Source organism: Cyclopterus lumpus, chromosome 14, assembly GCF_009769545.1.
Source record: "Cyclopterus lumpus isolate fCycLum1 chromosome 14, fCycLum1.pri, whole genome shotgun sequence".
NCBI lineage: Eukaryota > Metazoa > Chordata > Actinopteri > Perciformes > Cyclopteridae > Cyclopterus > Cyclopterus lumpus.
Genome location: NC_046979.1, coordinates 5085147 through 5103501, shown reverse-complemented (window position 1 = coordinate 5103501; position 18355 = coordinate 5085147). Strand labels below are relative to the sequence as shown.

At 41.8% G+C, this 18355-nt stretch overlaps 2 protein-coding genes across 3 annotated transcripts in view; one reads left to right on the top strand and one right to left on the bottom strand.

Moving 5' to 3' along the window:
- Positions 1-4505, top strand: part of gria4b (glutamate receptor, ionotropic, AMPA 4b) — a 93914-nt gene extending 89409 nt beyond the window's left edge. For both annotated transcript variants that reach the window (XM_034549827.1, XM_034549826.1), the window contains exons 15-16: positions 1014-1151; positions 4341-4505. In XM_034549827.1, the coding sequence (XP_034405718.1) occupies positions 1014-1151; positions 4341-4505 (303 nt within the window). The remainder of the gene's footprint in view (positions 1-1013; positions 1152-4340) is intronic.
- Positions 4506-8139: 3634 nt separating this feature from the next.
- Positions 8140-18130, bottom strand: LOC117742591 (14-3-3 protein epsilon). The gene is made up of 6 exons (XM_034550115.1): positions 17911-18130; positions 13833-14032; positions 12231-12337; positions 10935-11141; positions 10388-10524; positions 8140-8743 (listed from the first exon to the last, which is right to left on the bottom strand). Exons 1-6 carry the CDS (start codon positions 17972-17974, stop codon positions 8688-8690), a joined length of 771 nt encoding a protein of 256 aa, XP_034406006.1. The 5' UTR covers positions 17975-18130; the 3' UTR covers positions 8140-8687.
- Positions 18131-18355: the final 225 nt, after the last annotated feature.

The window sequence follows — 18355 nt, the reverse complement described above, 5'->3', positions numbered from 1 at the left end:
CAGAGTTGACAGACAGACGCAGGCCGTTGAAATATGAAGGGAAATTAACGGGTTCATCCAATTTACCGAAATGGATTTTCTCTTGTCTTGTTTTTTTTACCTCTAGTTAAATGTAGCCATGCAGATCATTTTAATTGCATTTTTCAATATCGATAGCAGCATCTCTGTCCAGGAACAATGTCATTGTTTCTTTAGATAATCCACAGAGCAACGCTGTCAGCGTTTTCTTTTCGCAGGGACTATGGACATAATTCATTTTCCATATGCCTATTTTATTCAGTGGTTTTAAAGCCACTTTCTGTGAGTACTCCAATGTCTACACCGGCCTCCTTGCTGTGTGCACTGAATTCTTTTGGAGTTTGGTATATTTCTCTTCTTAGATAATAATAAAATAAATAGCAGCGCTAGGGTTCCCATTGAAGATCCCCCTTTTGGTCCCTGGTAGAACATTTTATAAAGGCTTCAATTGTCACCGTTTCATAGGGTTCATCCTAGAAGGCAGCATAAAGGCCTACGCATAGAAAGGTGAAAGGTTCCACAACATGTTCCACCTCACACAATACAGTTATATCGAGATAAACCATGGATTACCCAAAGTAAATTCGGACATTGTTTCTTGAGAGATAAGTTGCTGATTAATTTGTCAGTGCTGTGAGTGCCAACATTTAAAACTATCTGCATGGTCAGCAGCACTGGGGGGGATAAGTGAGAAAACACACGTTTGGTTTTTTTTGTACTTTATTTCAACGGATTCTTAAATACTGAGAGTTAACTGGTTTCCGTAGAAGGTTTTCCAAAAATATTTAAGGTAGGATGATGGCAGATCATACAGCTGATTGATGAAATAGAGGAAGAGTAGTGATATATGTTGTGTGTGTGTGTGTGTGTTTGATGTGTAATCTTTCCACATTTGTCTTAAATATCAATGTTGAGTGTTTGTCTGCACGTGTTGCTGCTTCTGCTAAAGCTTGCACTGACTTGTGGTCTGTTCCTCTCCCCGCCGGCGGCTACAGGACAAGTCGTCCCAGGCCCTCAGTCTGAGCAACGTGGCGGGGGTCTTCTACATCCTCGTTGGGGGCCTGGGCCTGGCCATGCTGGTGGCCCTCATCGAATTCTGCTACAAGTCGCGCAACGAGGCCAAGAGAATGAAGGTGGAGGCCCAGTCCCAATCCCAACACCCCCATTACCGCCATCCTCACGACCACTGCTACCCCTGCGAGACAGGCAGCCCCCACCATAGCCCCGAGTCTAGCCCGAGCCCAGGGCTCAGCCCCAACTTAGCCCAGTTTAGCGAGGTTTTCAATGGGTATGGCAGCAATGGGGAAGCTAAGATGTAGTTGGGGTTTCCATAGGAGGTCTGCCTGAGCCTTTGACCCCCCCCCCCACTCCCTCACTAGCTCCCTCCACAGAGACTGTAAGTGAAACCTATCATATCCCCGTGCTAGCTGTGCCATGCTAAGTGACTGTCGTGACCAGTGGCAAAACATGCTTCCCACTTCTCTGTCTTTACTGCTCACTATGTGGTCATGTGACGTCCCGGTCTGCGTTTTTTTTTTTTTTCTTTTTCCGAGCTTTCTTTTTCCCCTCAATGTGACGAGAAGCGACGCGTCGTCCTCAGACACGACGTCGCCTCGGCCGCTTGTGTGGCTGCAGACGTTGGCCCTCGTTTATCAAGCCGGCGTACCCGTTGCGACCCCGTTTTTTTTTTTTTTTTTTTCCTGGCTAAATAAAAAAAATGCATTACTCATTCTGAACTCGCTGGGGAGATGGTAATCAAGTGTGGTATTCGTAAGAAATCAATAATGTTGAAAATATATATACGATAGCTCCCGTGATTGATCACCCTTTGAACAAATTAAAGAAGATCCGTCAATTAATTGGCATATAAGTGATAGGAAGAGTCCTAGAATACATAGCTACACTTATTACGAGTTAAAACACAGAACTTCAATCTGATTTTATTTTAGCGTTTAGACGCGTTGCCGTGGGTAACAGCTCGGCGGCTGCACTCATAGCACAGTAACGGGTAGGAACGGCATGTTGAACGAGGACCAATGTCTTACTTGTACACACACGTCTACACTTGTGAGGACATTTCATCAGCACATCCGTCCCATCTAGTGTCTGAACCTCAAGTACCTTGTTTTTCCTCATGGCGAACCATCGAAGGTTCTTTGTCGCCTTGCAATGGCACACACACACACACACACACACACACACAGGTACATACACTTGGGTAGTATACATGCTGCAGCTGAGGGATAATCCTGTCTCCAAGGCTGTCAGTTACAATATAGGCCATCAATGTACAGCCACGGAGCAGATTTAATGAGAAACCAAACCCCCGAGCCCACAGGAAGCCCTAAATAACATACCCACGCTTAAACACCCGTACATTGTAGGGCCAAAGTCGACGTATATAAGAGAAGCATCCCTCGAGCTGACTTTATTGACGTGGAGCCATTTCCTTTGGATATTTCCCCCGAGGTCCTCGACCATTAGACTTTCAGAACTCTTTTTCACACCCGGTGTATATCTGTCCAACATGGTTATGTGTCCCCCATCAGCTCTTCATTAGCTTGACTGTTGCTTAGTCAGCTTCCCTGTCCCACCGCCTGCAACTATCACTCACTGTGTAATAATTCTGTCGCTAATGGATTTACGTGTAGTTTTTGGGGGCTGGCTTGATACTGTACCGAATGACTGTGAAAGGTGTTTTTTTTTTAACTGTACCTTATTGTGAGACTGTGATACCTATTGTTTTTTTTGGGGGGGGGGGGTTACGGATATTGTTGAAGCATATTGGAGTTTTAGTTTAGTTCTTTGGAGGCGAAAGTGAAATGTTAAACTGCCGTGAATGATCGTCAAAATATAACATCTGGAAGTTTAGCTAGGCTACGAGATGGAATATCGTGCAGCCGTTACATTATTTTTTTTGAGTAAGTAGTGAACGGGAGATGTTTCCCACTGGACACACGGCGGCGTAGAGCCCTGTGGCCAACAAAGAGGAGGGAGGACATGTGTGGAAGTTAGCATCGCACTGGTTCCCTGGACAAAAAGCCAATGGGATCTCTTTCCGTTGGATTATGGATGATTACAGAAAAATAATGTTCATGGTACTATCACATTTTGTTCAGCAAGATGATCTTCACAAACAAAGTAATAATCTTTGAAGCGTGAACGTAATCGTCAGAAGTAAAAAGCTAACGAGCTAGCCACGTTGCCACCACGGAGCTAACGGCGGACTAGAAGTTTAATCTCATTTAGCCGCTTGTTTGCAACTTTTTTTTAAGACACTCAAGAGCTTCAAAATTCCCAAGTGGGATCATTACTGACGTGTTTTTATGTTTTAGAAAGACACCCGTTGAAGTGCGTACCGGACGCGCAGAAACGCTAACAATCATTTCCGGGTTTTAGGACTAATAACCCACAAACAACCAAATTGCTCCGCGTAACATTTGTTTTTGATTTAACAGAAAACATTCTGGATTTTTATTTCCATAACTGTGGCCATCTGAGCACATTAGTAATTGCTTAAATTTGCTGAACGCAGCGACGTCACTAAAAACAGGAGTAAAGGGGAATAAAAGCAAAAGAGGTCAAAACGAATAGACAGTTTTAGACAGACTCTCTATTATTATGGGAAGGCTGCACTAAAAGAATGTCTGCAGTGATCTAGAGGCGGAAATTACTTTACTTTTTCAATTCAAAGATTCAAAGTCACTGACTTTGTAAATGCATTTCAGCAAATCAGACAAACGCAGGACTTTCACCCAGGAGACCGCTGTTTGGGTCCAATGTGAACTGTAATAATCATTGTTCACATTTCAGAGTTTGAAGCTTAAGGGCCTCCGTTTTTCTAGGAAATGGGAATGAGAGCATGTTGCTGATTCAGTATAGTCTGAAAATCTGGGAAATTCAGTTGAGAGTTTACGTATGATTATCTGACTGCTTGCGTTTCTTCCCACATCTGACTTATTTTGAGTGATGCTGTGTTCCCACATCTCATTATTTTAATGCAATGCTATAAATGAACATAAATAAAACATGTTTGCAGGTAATATGATAAGCACACTTGTGTAAAGTGTGTTCTTTGATGTTCTTTTGATGTTAGTTTGGGACGTTTTAAGACTTGATTATTCTAGATCAAAACAGGTACTATGTATGGACCAGATGAAATGGGAATAGCTATGTCTCATTTAGGAAAACATCAATCTTAATAAGGTCTCTTTGATCACATCTGTCAGGAACACGTCCTAAAACTCCAATCTGCAAATGTACACGTGTGTGTTATTTCCAGCTGCTCCTACACAGAATATCTCTTTATTTTCTGTCCTCAGCTGACGTTCACTGAAGCCATGAGGAACAAGGCCCGTCTGTCCATCACAGGCAGCGTCGGGGAGAACGGACGGGTGCTGACGCCAGATTGTCCCAAGGCCGTCCACACCGGGCCTCCCCTCCGCCAGGGCTCCGGCCTCGCCCTGGTCTCCTCCGAGCTCCCGTGAAAACCAAAAACCTCTCAAGTGCCTTATTCCAATAACAAGAAGAAGAAGAAGAAAAAGAAGAAAAAAAACAATACTCACCACCGTCCACGAAACAACTCCCCACACCCCCGGCAGGTCACCTCCAGTGGGCGCTAACAACCCCGATCCCGCTGTTGGAGGTCACGACTCGTCGCGGCTCAACGGTTTCTCTCAGAAATCGGTGGGAAACCAGAGGCAGAAAAATCTTGTTTCATTTTTTTTTTTTTTTTTTTTAAAAACTGTGTTGCGGCCACACAGGAAAGCGTACGCTTGAATCAAAGGCTCATGGGAATCCACTTTACCACTCCACTGGCGCGAAGAGGAGCAGAGAAGAAAGAGAAATGAATAATATCATGATATATATGATAAAAGATGAAGACCAGAAAACTGTAAACTTGAAAAAAATTCAAAAACTGTGCAATTTTTTTTGGGGGGGGGGGGGGGCGGGGATCGCTGTGAATTGGGAAGAAAAAAAAAAAGAACTGAACCACAATCAAGATTGTTTTCTGGACAGTATTTGCTGCACAGACATGAGCGGCGTTCACGAGACAACGATCTCACTGGATATCAACCAGTGACTCTGGGAGAGCTGTTGACGATACGATGAACATGATTTGTATTCATAATTACAAAAATGAAATCTATTGATATTGAGTATACCGAGCAAACATAGGAAACTGTGAACATGAGTAAATATGTATATTCCACGAAAAACTAAATGGAGAAGTTAGCTGTACATAGGGACGATTGTGTAACATGCTTGCTTTTTAAACAGATGTACATAGCAGATACTGTAGTGGAAAGACTGGTTTTTTTTTTTTGTAAATCATCTTTAAAGATCTTATTCATCGCAATAATGAAAAAAAAAAGATGATGCCACTTGAAGGAGGAGACATGTGGAGAGCAATGTTAAAAAAATCTGTTACGTGTTGAATACTTAACTTTATTATATAGGAACATTCAAACTCTAAATGTGAATGGGGTATCAACTGCCCAAATATTCTGATACCTGTTGCATACAAATTCATTAATATACTCAACGATGAATGTTAAGTAGCTCCACCCCCAATCCTTAAACCACACCCCTCACTGTGCAGACGTAGACCCAGAGAGTCGCTCGCGAGTAGAGATTTTACAAATCAAGTTTCCGCAGTCAGAATATAACTATTTTTTTCATTCTCTTTTGATCTATTTTTTTGTACCGAGAAATTTAAAAAGAAAAAAGAAGAAGAAGAAGAAGAAACTGTCCCGTGTCCTGGTTTTAAATGTCGACAGTCCAGTGTGCCATCTGGTATAAAAGACCGTTTGAGACCGTTTTATGTGTGTGGTGGAGACATGAATCAAAAAACCTGTGACGCGAAATTTGAAAGAAAAATAAAAATAAAAGCCATTTCTCTCTCTCATTATGTGTCACCTGAAAGTGTCCGCAGGTATTTCCAGTAAGACGTCGGCTGTGGGTCGTCCGGGGACACTGTAGCAGAAATATGTATTTGTGTCCTCGTCTCTTTTTGGAAGGGCAATCTGCAATAGGATAAAAGAAGCCCCCCCCCCCCCCCCCCCCCCCCCTCGATTCTCATCCGTTACCATGCCCACGATGTGGCAGGACGGGGAATTTCAGGTCATGCCTTTTTTTTGTTCTTTTTTTTGTGTCTTTAGAGCTGAAATTGTAATAATGGCGTCTTTATTTTTGTTTCAATTGTACATCTTTATTTTGATCTTTTTTTTAAGTAAAAAAAAAAAAAAAAGAGAATTCAAATTGCAAATTGTACGGTGTCATTATTTTATTTTATGAATGCCACATTGTCCTGAAACTTATGGTTATGGTCGTGGTCTAACCACGGTTGGATTTACAAGCCTTACAGAAATAACTTCTATATACCGGCCAAAAAGGAGTCCAACATATGACCTCTTTAACCTTTAGACGATGCCGGGCCGACATTCTAAAATAGTAGTAGCTATCATCAACAAAAAACACAATTATATTTGCAGAACTATCCCTTTAAAGCAAACACAACTTTATTGTGTAATCTTGAGGACACATAAAGTGTTCCTTTAGTTTAAGCTTTAAAGGAACACTAAGAGAATAATGTATTTCTCGCTTTCTTCCACAGCAAACGAAGAGACAGGAAATTAAAGTCTTAATGAAAGAATATAAATGTTTAACAACAGCAAAACTATGTGAAAATGTGACGTTTTTATGACATACTTAAATAGTGTTTACGATTATTTAAAAATTACTTTTCAAGATGTTTTATGACATACTATACTTTGACATTTCCAGATATATTTTATGAAATGCTTTACGGTGACTACGGCGGTTCACAGCTCGTTAGTACGAACATCAGTAATGTTCTTACTGTATAGAATGAATTTATGACATTTCTTAAAATACCATACTGTGACTTTTTTAATTACCTTTTTTTTTAAAAACATACTATACCGTCTTTTTTCATATTATTGACTTTACGAGCATCTGTACTTTGACTTTTTCAAGACATCTTTTGGCACACTATAACTTTTTTAGGACATTTTTCTATGTAATATACTGATGTTTTTTGACATTTGTACATACACTGTCTTTTTATGATGTACTACTCTTATGACATTTTTGACATGCGTTTTAGAACATACTTTATCATTTCTTCTTTTCCTCATTGACTTTTGCGTTAAAATACTATACTTTGATTACTTTTTATGTTGTACTGTACAACATCAAATTTAAAAAGTAATTTATAGTAACTATACATTTCTTTTCAGTTTGTGAAATACTATTCAAATTACTTTTCGGAACCTGCCGAAAAGTGAACGCACAAAACAAGTCTTTTCATCTATAAAGTAACTGTAACTCAAGCCGTCAGATATTTAGTACACTATTATTAGAGCGCTAGTACTACAAACTTGTACAGCACTTAAGTAAAAGTACTTAGTTACTTTGAACCCCTACTGCAGAATGTGAGCTGGATTTATTCTGCTTCTGCTGGCCAGCACTGCCCTCTAGTGGTTAAAATAAAAACTGAAGTGTCAAACCAAAAGCACCAACTGGAACAGACAACATCTTACTAATTTAATTTTTCAATTTGAAGTTTAATGTTAATTCCATGCTGTGTTTCAGTAAGAATACCGATGGTACTTGTGGCTCCGGTGAGAATATCCATCAGTACAAATCAGATTCACGTTACACATACCGAAGAGAACGGAGAGGAAACGAGGAGTAGGAAAGAAGAAGAGGAAACCTGAAATAGACAGTAAAGATTTCCTAAACTTTTTTTTTTTTCTTTTTATAATGGTGCCAATGCAAAAACTGCATTATATTACAATCAATAGTGTTGAGCATTCCCCTCCCACGCGCACACGCACACGCACACACACACACACACCTGCTAAAAAGCCATTACCTAACTATCTGCAGTCAGAAAAAAAAAGAGCTACATCCTCGGTAGCACATTACTCGGTCCGAGAATGGACAAGAAGAGAGGTGAGTGTGAGAAGGGGGACAATCTGCTATTTGTCATTTAAAAAAAAAAAAAAAAAAAAAAAAAAAGGTCGTAAGAGCAGGTTTGGTAACCACAAAGTAAAGAGGGCACTTGGTTCTTCCAAAAAGCTTTCACACATCCAGTTTAAATCTTTCATCGCCACTTTTTATTTCCTCAAATTTGCAAACTGAAATGTTTCAAAACTGACCGACTGCATGGACAATATATATTGTTTAGAAACACACAAATACAGAAAGAAAATGAACAGCTAAGTATCGTCTTTAAATAAACTTTTGCATATGTGTGTGTTAGAAATACAGGCAAGCGTACTTGGCAACAGATGATACAGCAAAGTAAAGCAAAAATAAAAAGCAGTAAAAAGGAGGACATGAACCGTAAAGGGTACAGGCTTGCAAAAACGAGTCATCGAAAAAAAAAAAAAAAAAAAGTAAAACTCCTGGGAAGTGGAAACGGGGGACCAGAGCAGGCCCTGTGGAGCATTGGGACATGACATGCATATGAGGAGAACGGGTGAGACAGAAGGCAGAGGAAGAGTGTGGGCTGCAGTGTAAACCCAGTTGAAAACTGTGGCTGGGGACAGATGCTAGTGCTGGGAGGAGAGGAAAAAAAAAAGAAGAAAAAGGGGGTGGCGGGGGAGGAGGAAGAGGACTTTGTCTTTTGTGGTTCAGTCTCACTGGGTCTCTTCCTCCGCATCTGGCGCAGGTGCTTCTTTGTTCTGTTCTTCACCTGAGATGACAGGAACAGAAAACAATGTTTATCTCTGTACACTCAATTAGTTATGTTTATATATATATATATATATATATATTCAAACCTCAAGCAGATGATATTGTCCTCTCATAAACACGATGTGCATTTTGTTTTGACACGTTTGCAGCTCTTTTATTAGAAAGAGTTGAGGAATACAACGAGGGAAACGGTCCGAGTTGTTATTTGGTGCTTTTTTCTTTTTTTTTAAAGCGTTAAACTGAAATTCTGGTCAGCTGACATCACTGAAAGACAATCATTCCATCGGAAGTGATTGGGAGCCGACCAGAAATGTGTGGATCGGTCAATCATGCAACAAATGATCCCAACATTTAGAAGCAGGCCAAAAACGTCGACCACCGATTGTGTCGGCATGCAGTCGAGCAACAGTTAGTCCACAGCAAGCCCTCGTCAGACGTACTGAGGGAGTAGAAAAACCCCGTGAACCCGGACAAGCGGTTGCTTAGAAAGGTTACCATAGAGACAGCACAGCCATCCGTGTAATGAAGAATTAAGGAGGCACAAATAACAAAAGGCTCGAAGAATCCATCGCGATTAAAATAGAAACCGTAACGGTGCTCATTAGCGCCACAGCTAACTGGGATGCGAGAAAGCCACAGGAGATGGAGCAGCAGCCTCGCATGCCGTGACTGCAGTTTACTCGTTATGTCACACTTCAAACGGCTGCGTTCACAGGTCTCCGAGCTCGGGATCTGCTGTACCGCGTTCGCCCGGCGAAGGAGTGGGTGGTAGTAGTGGTGGTGGGGTGTCAGTCAGTCTATATTTAAAAACGCCCGAATCGCAATCTTTTTCCGAAAGGGTAAAGTCCCAGTGAAACAGAAGTTAGAGTGACAAGAGAGAATTGAATAAAATAAAAGTCCGCTTAAATATTTCATTTTTACAGGGAGAAAAAAAGAAGGATTTTGAAGTAAACCTGCATTGTTGAATAGCTAAACAATATGACCGAGAATGTGGTTCTCATGGGTTAAAAAGGGTATTTTTCATTTCATCTCAACTTTGCTCGCATTTCCCAGGTAAATAGAGCAGCGGCGTTTTGTAATATTTCGGCTCTCTAGTTCCATTTGTGCAAAGAAAAAAAGAAAGGTGGATAGCGGCTGAAAAATTATATATTTAAAAATAATTGCAGCCCCGTAATCCTTTTTGAGCTGTGGGCAAACGGGACAGGAGAGGATATAATGCGAGGAGGTTAGTGAGGGATGTCAGGCTGGTGAGACAGGAGAGGTAGCTTGGAGGTGGAAAAAGGGCCAAAGACAGGCAGAAGGAATGACTTACAAATTAGACTTCTATAATGGAGGAGTGAGGGAAGAGGGCTGTCCTTAAGAATCTACAAAAGATGAGAAGTTAAAGCAGCGTGTGAGGACTGAGAAGGAAAGGAGAGAGAGAGAGAGAGCGCTTGTGATGAGCTCACAGTCACAGAAAAAAAAAGATGATAATTCAGTTCTCGTGGCGCTTTTTGATGGCATCAGCATCGAGCAGATGGCTTGAAGACGAGTAGCTCTTAAACCGAAAAACAACTAATCTAGATTGGGCATCACTGAGAAATGTAGATGCCGTCTGTTGGAGCAACTAAAGGCCCGAGTTAAAAAGAAATGGCCCTCTCACCATCTCCCTGCACGTCTGAGGTCCATAGTGTCAAGTTGTCACGTAGCAACTGCATGATAAGTGTCGAGTCCTTATAGCTTTCCTCGCTCAGCGTGTCCAGTTCTGCGATGGCATTGTCGAACGCTTCCTTCGCCAGCCTGTCAGCAGAGAGGAGGCAGGACAACGCAGTTACACACACACACACACACACACACACACACACACACACACACACAGTGAACAGATGGATAAAACTGTATGGAAGGAAGTTAATCTGTTGCCTTTCATGACGAGTGTTAAGGTGCCGACAGGCGGAACGGTCGGTTTCTCATCAAGTCGGATTGGAGCCCGCAGCAGAAATAAATAGCTGAAGTGGCGATTTCATTTACAAAAAAAGTCTGTTGCAATAGTTGCAACAGACTTTTTCTGATGCACTAAGCTACTCTTGTCGAACTGCATTCATGTAAACTTATTGAGAACGCAATAAGTAATGAAGTTTAAAAACATATCGAGTCCCGCATGCTTGGAAGCGTCCGTTAAACAAAGAGCATAAAGTGATGTCACTTACTTGCATGCGCGGTCCGGCGAGTTGAGGATTTCGTAATAGAAAACTGAAAAGTTGAGGGCCAGTCCCAGACGAATGGGGTGCGTTGGAGGGAGTTCGATCATGGCGATGTCGCTAGCAGCTTTGTATGCAACCAAACTGTTCTCCGCTGCCTCTTTTCTGTCGTTGCCCGTGGCGAACTCCGCCAGGTACCTGTGGTAATCTCCCTTCCTGAGCAGAGGGAACACCACAAATAAAACATGAACAAACCGTACTGTATGTCAAGCTAACGCCTTTAAGACACTGTATGTCAAGCTAACGCCCTGGAGACATCAGCATCTACAGCTGAATTGAACTTCTATCCATATGGACATCACCCAGCAGGATGCGGTGCATTAAACGGTGGGTAAGTTGATGTTTCCTCAGTTCTTACGCGAGTTGAATCATGCGTTTATTTTACATGATATATACTGTGTGGCTTTAAGTTGTGTGGTAGAGATTAATTGTACAAGTAGGACAATGAATCTCTAAATGCATCTAAACTTTGACAGGCCGACTTGAAGGAAAGGTAGAACAAAGAGTGGCGGCTTGTTTAATTGTCCCTCCTCAGCCACCACACCTAAACTTCACCAACCATTTCATGGAACATTTGTTGTTGTTTTTTTTAAAACATTGGACAGGGGCCCGGCTTACTCTAAATAAAGGTGGCGTAGTGAGAATTCTTCACATCCCCGAGTACAAACTGTGAAAAAGACATTTTTGACATTCAGTACAGTACCAAAAAAAAGACACGGCTACATACGTCAATTAAACAACTCACGCAGCGACTAAGAATCTCCAACTAAAGCAACGGTGAGGTTGAGTTAACATCTGAAGACCGGGTTTCTCACGAAACAAGAAGGTTTAATTACTTGGTTATGGATCGACTTAAACCCTGTGCACTGCCACCATAACAGGAAGTAGCTCAGATAGACACATACTTATAATGATTGCCAGGTAATTTGTGGATTGGAGAGAGGCGAGTTATGGTGAATAGTTTGTACATACTTTTTAATATATTAAGTATGTTAACTTCCTTTAAATGGACAACGGTGTGCAGCAATCTGATTTCTGATTAAATAAAAGGGAGAAAACCCTTTCTGTGATGCATTCTAACCGACGTTAAGGTGGGAACCAACGGACTTGTGTTTGATGAGTGCTGATGGGGAATAAAAACAACAAGATGTTTGCATTACTCCTTTGACTCATACCACGTCACACCAAAACTGTACAAAAAGGTGTTACAATGAAGCAAAATAGACACATTTGTTGGCTACGTACATTTTGTAGTAGAAAACCTTAGATTCTCCCGTGACTGCAGCTAAGATGAGGTGCTTGTCCAGTACATCCAGAATGTCGTTGCAGATTGATTTCAGCTCTTTCTCGACCTGCCGATCAAAACAAACACACACACACAGCTGTCAATGGCTTGTATGGTCACATAAAACATTACAGGCCCTGGATAAGTTTCCTTTGACTAATCAGTTGCAATTCAAAGGGGGATTTTAAAGATCTCAATAAATGTCTACAAGTCCTGACCGTCAGCTACTCCTAAAGAAAAAATACATTTCTATTTCAAGCACCACGTGCCCAACAAACTTCGCCACATAAACAATAGTTAGAAGGCAGAGAAACTAGAGGCAGCTTTTAGGGCAGTAGCTGACAGTGACTCGGTTCCAGGGTCAGTTTAACGCCACTTTATGAAAAGTATGTTCTCGTGAATAAAAACCATCTCTTTCTTTGGATATCGCCAGTTTTTCCCAGAGCAAGTTAGCGGCGAATGAGTTTTGGAAGTAATGTAATGCACTTTTAGCATAAATTACATATTTATATACACAGTAAGTATACCGAGTACGTGTTGTGACAGCATTCTACACAAGGGGCGACAAATTTAAGGAAAAGCGTTTGTAAGATGACTCGCCGTCCTTCTATAACCAGGCCTGAGCCAATATGAAATAATCACTCTGCCATCACTGGACAAAACTTCAATTTCAATAAAATAGTCACTGAAATTGTGCAAAATGAGACGGCATTAGTCTTCCCTGAGCTCTTTTTTAATAAAAAAAAATATACCCAACAGATTAATGAAACTTGTCCAGCCGTGGGGAATTACATACGTACAAACCCTGGAAATAAAAGTATTCTTCTGCTTTCACTGAATGAGCAGAAAGATTGCTGCATTGCGCTCGGCGGTGATGAGGAGCTACTCTGCAGCAGAAATGAGGAAGAATTGATGTACGGTCGATTGGTGGTTGCTGCTCCGAGCTTGTTATTTCACTGAAATCTCAACATTTCCTCTCAGAGTGGGAGAGGTCAGTGGAGAGTACAGCCAAAAACGGTAAAGCGTTGCTGGCCAGTTGCTTACTACATATGGAAATGAGATTATCTGACGGTGCACCAGAAACACTTCTATGAAACAAGGCAAGTGGTAACCTACAATTCTCATTCAGGGTCTGTGGATCCAGTTCAGGAAAAGCCAGAGATATTTGCTCCATGAACTCGTAGAAGCTAATCTGTGACTGCAATAAGGCAAACAAGTGACTGCTTTGTCTCTAGTTTCTCATCAAAGCCCGTTCATCGCGGTAAGAGTCACAGAAGACTGTAAATGCTTTGTTGGAGACATCAGGAAGGACCGTTTGCAGCTGTGGGATGTGATTTAGTTTCATCAATATAGCGAGTGCTGACTGGGCAGAAAAGAGCCAACGGCTGTTCCAAGTTTCACTTTAACAACAAAAGGAATTAACATCTCCGAAAACATTGGGAGAAGATGATGTACATTTCATCTTGGCTTATCTATTGTTTGGCTCCAGTTTGTTTTCAATGAAAGAAACCTGAATTTTCACGATGAAAACCGTGTAGCTTAGTTTAATATTAGCGTCTGACCGTTTTCCTGTATTCCCGGATCATCTTTAGTTTGTCTTCTCCGCCTTTGTTTTCTTCTTTCTGTTCCAGGCTGCTGATTATCCTCCAGGACGCTCTTCTGGCACCTATCACGTTCTTGTACGCTACCGACAGCAGGTTCCTCTCCTCCACCGTCAGCTCCACGTCCATACTGGCCACGTTCTTCATCGACTCCACCATTTCTGGAAGACACGGGGGAAACAAACGGCATGAGACGAGGGCAATTTGTAAAAAGAAATCTGAATTCATGCCGTGTCAGGTCTGTACGCAACATGACAAGCAAACAATATTTTAAATGCTTGTTTTCTCAATGGAGTTAATTGTAGTAGCTTATTTTCACACATTTCTAGCAGTGGAGGCAGATATCTCTGATGCATTCATTTAAAAAAAAGCAAATCCACCTTCCATTAACAATGAGTTTAAACCACAGTGCAAAGGCCAGAAAGGTTTCCGTCATCCTCAGTATTAGATTAATGGGGTTCCTGGAACGCTGCCCAAGGATAAACTCTTCTAAATGCAGAGATTCACCACCTAGACGCCTTTGATAGGATACGGGGAACGGAGCCAAAACAATCTATCAGAAGGCGGAGCCAATGCGATGCCGTTCTTGTATTTTAAAAACACCTCACCTTCTCAAGGTGATTCAGTAGGATGTGGTTGATAAAGAATCTACGATAAACAACAATTTAATACTCTGCTCTGAAGGAGCTACTAATTAGCACAACAAGCCGTTTCCCTGGGGATTATCAACAGACACAACGTGGGGCCTCTGTAAATCTCAAGAAGAGAGTTCGAGGGGGCACAGAAGGAACATAAATATCTAAATAAAATAAACTGATGCAGCAACATTTGGTGATCTATGCCATCTCCTTTCTGGATAAGCCTTTAGGGTATTTTAATATTATGACTCATATGCTGCCATCAAAATGCAAAAACATATTATGTGGGATGATTTCTAAATTGTCTAATAATAGCATAATGTGTGGTATGCCAATTATTGTTATTTTAACAATGCGATATTGTGATCTTCGCTACTGCAGACGGGTCACAGCTCCGATGCTGAACACGCTACCCTGGAGGTGAGAGCAGTGTGCGCCGGTCATTTGGCTTTTCAACTTCACAGACAGGGTGTTATCTGTCAAAGCCAATAGCATGCTGGCGAAACCTGATACGCGGTGGTTTCAAGCCAGGAGGAGCACTATGCTGCTTTGATCATTTTACCCTCCAGCTCAGTGCGCTCTCAAATGCACTCAATGACCCCTCTGTGCTTGAGTCACTCTGCTCGACCTCTTGCTGACACTGGGCTCCCTCTTTGGACAAAAAAGAAGAGAAGAATGTCAATGAAATATAAGCAATATAGTCTACTTCCTTGCATCATTATTACACATTAATGCATGAGTAACTGTTAACCAATGATTCAATTGTTGTTAAGTGCTAAGATGGCATCAGTGATATTTTAGAGACTTAATGTGTCACTTGTGATGGATACAAGCTGCGGCTTTCCCTCTTTAGGAATAAAAATGGGGAGTTACGTGCAACATGAGGCTCCAGTCAGACCCTGGCTCTTTTTTTATTGTTTTGGGGCCATTTGATGCAGGGAGCATGTACGACGTGGGTGCCTTGGCTACATTTGAAGCAGGAGGTACTACAAGGATGTCAGCTGGTCTGAGAAATTAAATGTTCTCAAATCTCAATGGTGAAAATTAAAAATGAATATAGAATTGTGGATGCCATGTACCTACGGATAATTACATAACTTTCCAGCTGCATCACTGCATGCAATGTCCACTCAAAATGTAAAACAAAGACCACTTTGAACATCCTGTGTTTATCTGTTGAAGTGTTATGTACTCGTCCTTGGTTTCTAGGTCTCCATTAGGTATGCCTGCTACTGAACAGCATGCATCGGTCTCTCACTTCAACCCAAGAAAGAGAAACCTCCCTAAAAATACCCCCCAGCAGTGGACATCAACCCATAAAATGCAAACTAACTTTTTTCTTTCTAATTGCAAAGCCACATAGGTCTTTAAATAAATTTAGACCAGATGCATATAGAAACAACCAAAGCACATCAAAGAGCTGTGCTCAACAACAGTTGGACACACTGAACAGCAGCTGAAGCGCCGCTGAGACACACTGCAGTCATATCCAGTGGACTTAAAGGGGAATGGCTGCATTGTACGGTGGGACCACATTGAGAGTTGATGATCAATATCAATAAGGCCAATATCTGGCCAACTGTTAAAGAAATTGGAACATGCCACAGGATTGACTTCCCGTAGCGGTGAAAGTTAATCTCGTGAATTCTTTTGTCAGACGGCACCCAAATATCACACGCTCCCTCCATCAGAGCGGAGAGACCGACAGTTTAAACCACTGCTGACTAGTTCTGCAACAAAGCGTGTTTTTGTTTTTTTTAAACCGCAAGTGCTGCTTGAGCCTACGTCAAAATGAATGGGGAGAGACCACAACACAAATAGAAAGCGGTCAACATGGCCATGGATCATATGTTGGATTCGGCATTGAACAAACACAATCTAGAGTTTGATTGATTTGCCTTTAAAAAAAAAAAAAATACATGGTCAGCCTGTATTCCACTAGTAGCCGCCTTGTGTGCATGTTCAATGTGCGTTATTGGTGTAAATTGATGAAACAATGCGTGGTCGGTGTCTTGCGTGTTAAATAAGATGTACTACCGTGAGCAGCCGTACACATTCGCGCCTTCAAGGGATTTGATTTGGTGTATTGGTGCACAACATTAACAGAAAATGTAATGAAGACTAAAAGCAGGTAGACGGCATTAAGAGAAATATATTTAGAATGTTGCATAAAATAGGCACCAAAAAAAAGAAAATAAATGTAGTGCAACTTCTTTTCTTTTTTAAAAGGTGTGGAAGTCATTTGTCACCTCCTCTAAATTCAAGAGGCAGTCTGTGACAAAATGCAGCAGCACACCAGAAGTTAATGCAACATGCAATGGCTGAGAGAGAGAGATATATATATATATATTTTAAATTCAGCATCTAATTAAGTAAATCAGTCAAATAAATGGATCATACCAAACCCAGTGATAAGGCCTCTGTGTACCACGGCGAGGATTAAGACTAGTATTGACTGAACAATAAAACAGTAAATGTACCAACGAGCAGCTCAATTAACGTTGTATTTGCACCGAAAAAAACGAGTGAAAGACGGCAAAGAAAAGTTGGCTCTGCCTCGCCTGCTCACCACAGGCGCTGCTACACCTCTGAATCGATTAGCCGGGCACGACAACACTGGCCTCGTTAAAGTACAACCGCAGACGGACCAACACAAAGAGAACTTCTCGTTTCAGTTTTTTTTTTACGCCTTTGTTCCAGCTTCAAAACAACACAATTCAGACCTTAAAAAGGCTAATGTCACCCTTAAAAAAATTCGTCTTGCACCCTAATGTTGGCGTATCAAATGTTAGTGGTCCATTGGCTGTGACTGGTGTATCTTTTCGCACACTCGGTGTGGGCGGTGCGTTAGCTTCAACGTTAACCGTGGTGAGGACACCATTTTCGGGATATAACTATATCTTCCCGACTGAAGCTGCGGCTCCAGCTTATTCCAATGGATTCAGCGCAGGCGCACACTACGTGCGACGGGATGTGGAAGATTTGCATTATAAATCACTGTATTATTGAATGGAGTTTAGAGTCACGCGTGTCGCGGGCTGAAGGAACGGCTAGTTAGGCGACATATAGCTATAGAGTTATAGCTAGCTAACCAACTGACGCCGGTTGTTAACTAGCTTAGCACGAGAGCTAACGTTTAACCAGGCCACGCGACAAAGCAGGTTCTTCGCCAAGACAAAAAAAAAAAGAAAAAAAGAAGGCTTCGAACAATTAATGTCAACGTTTACCGATTCATCCGGCTGGAGAAATACCGCCGCCATTTTGTCCCTCACCCAACAAATCCATGTGTGGTGCTTTACCTGCGCCTCCCAAGCCCCCTGCGCAGGGAGACTGGAAGGGGGCAAAGAGGAGCCAGGCAATTCTGCAAACGACCATTATTTATGCGGTGGTGGGGCTCTTACCGTCGTATCTCTCCGCTTGCTCGGCGAGTTTTGCCTGGTATACTAAGTTCTCTCTATCCGCCATGGTGTTCGTGTTTTTGGGGGCTGCTCGTGGCGTCCCAGTAAGAAAGGGAGAGGATTATCGGCTGGTGGTGGATCGGCAACAGCAACCGTTGCTCCGCTGGACTGAACACCCACCGGTAACACTGGCGTAAAGATGGCGGCGCTACTCCATCCGGGAAACCCACGCAGCAGCAGTCTCATCGACGCCTACGCCCTCGATCCCGAAATAAAACACTTTCCCCAAGATTACTCTCACAAACTCACTTCAAACGAATGCAAATACAGTGTCAAGTTAATGTGCAATGCATTAAAAAAATATATATATATATATTATTTTCTATTTATTAAAATATAGCCGCTCTTCCATTCGGCATAACTATAAATCACATACGGATTTATTTTG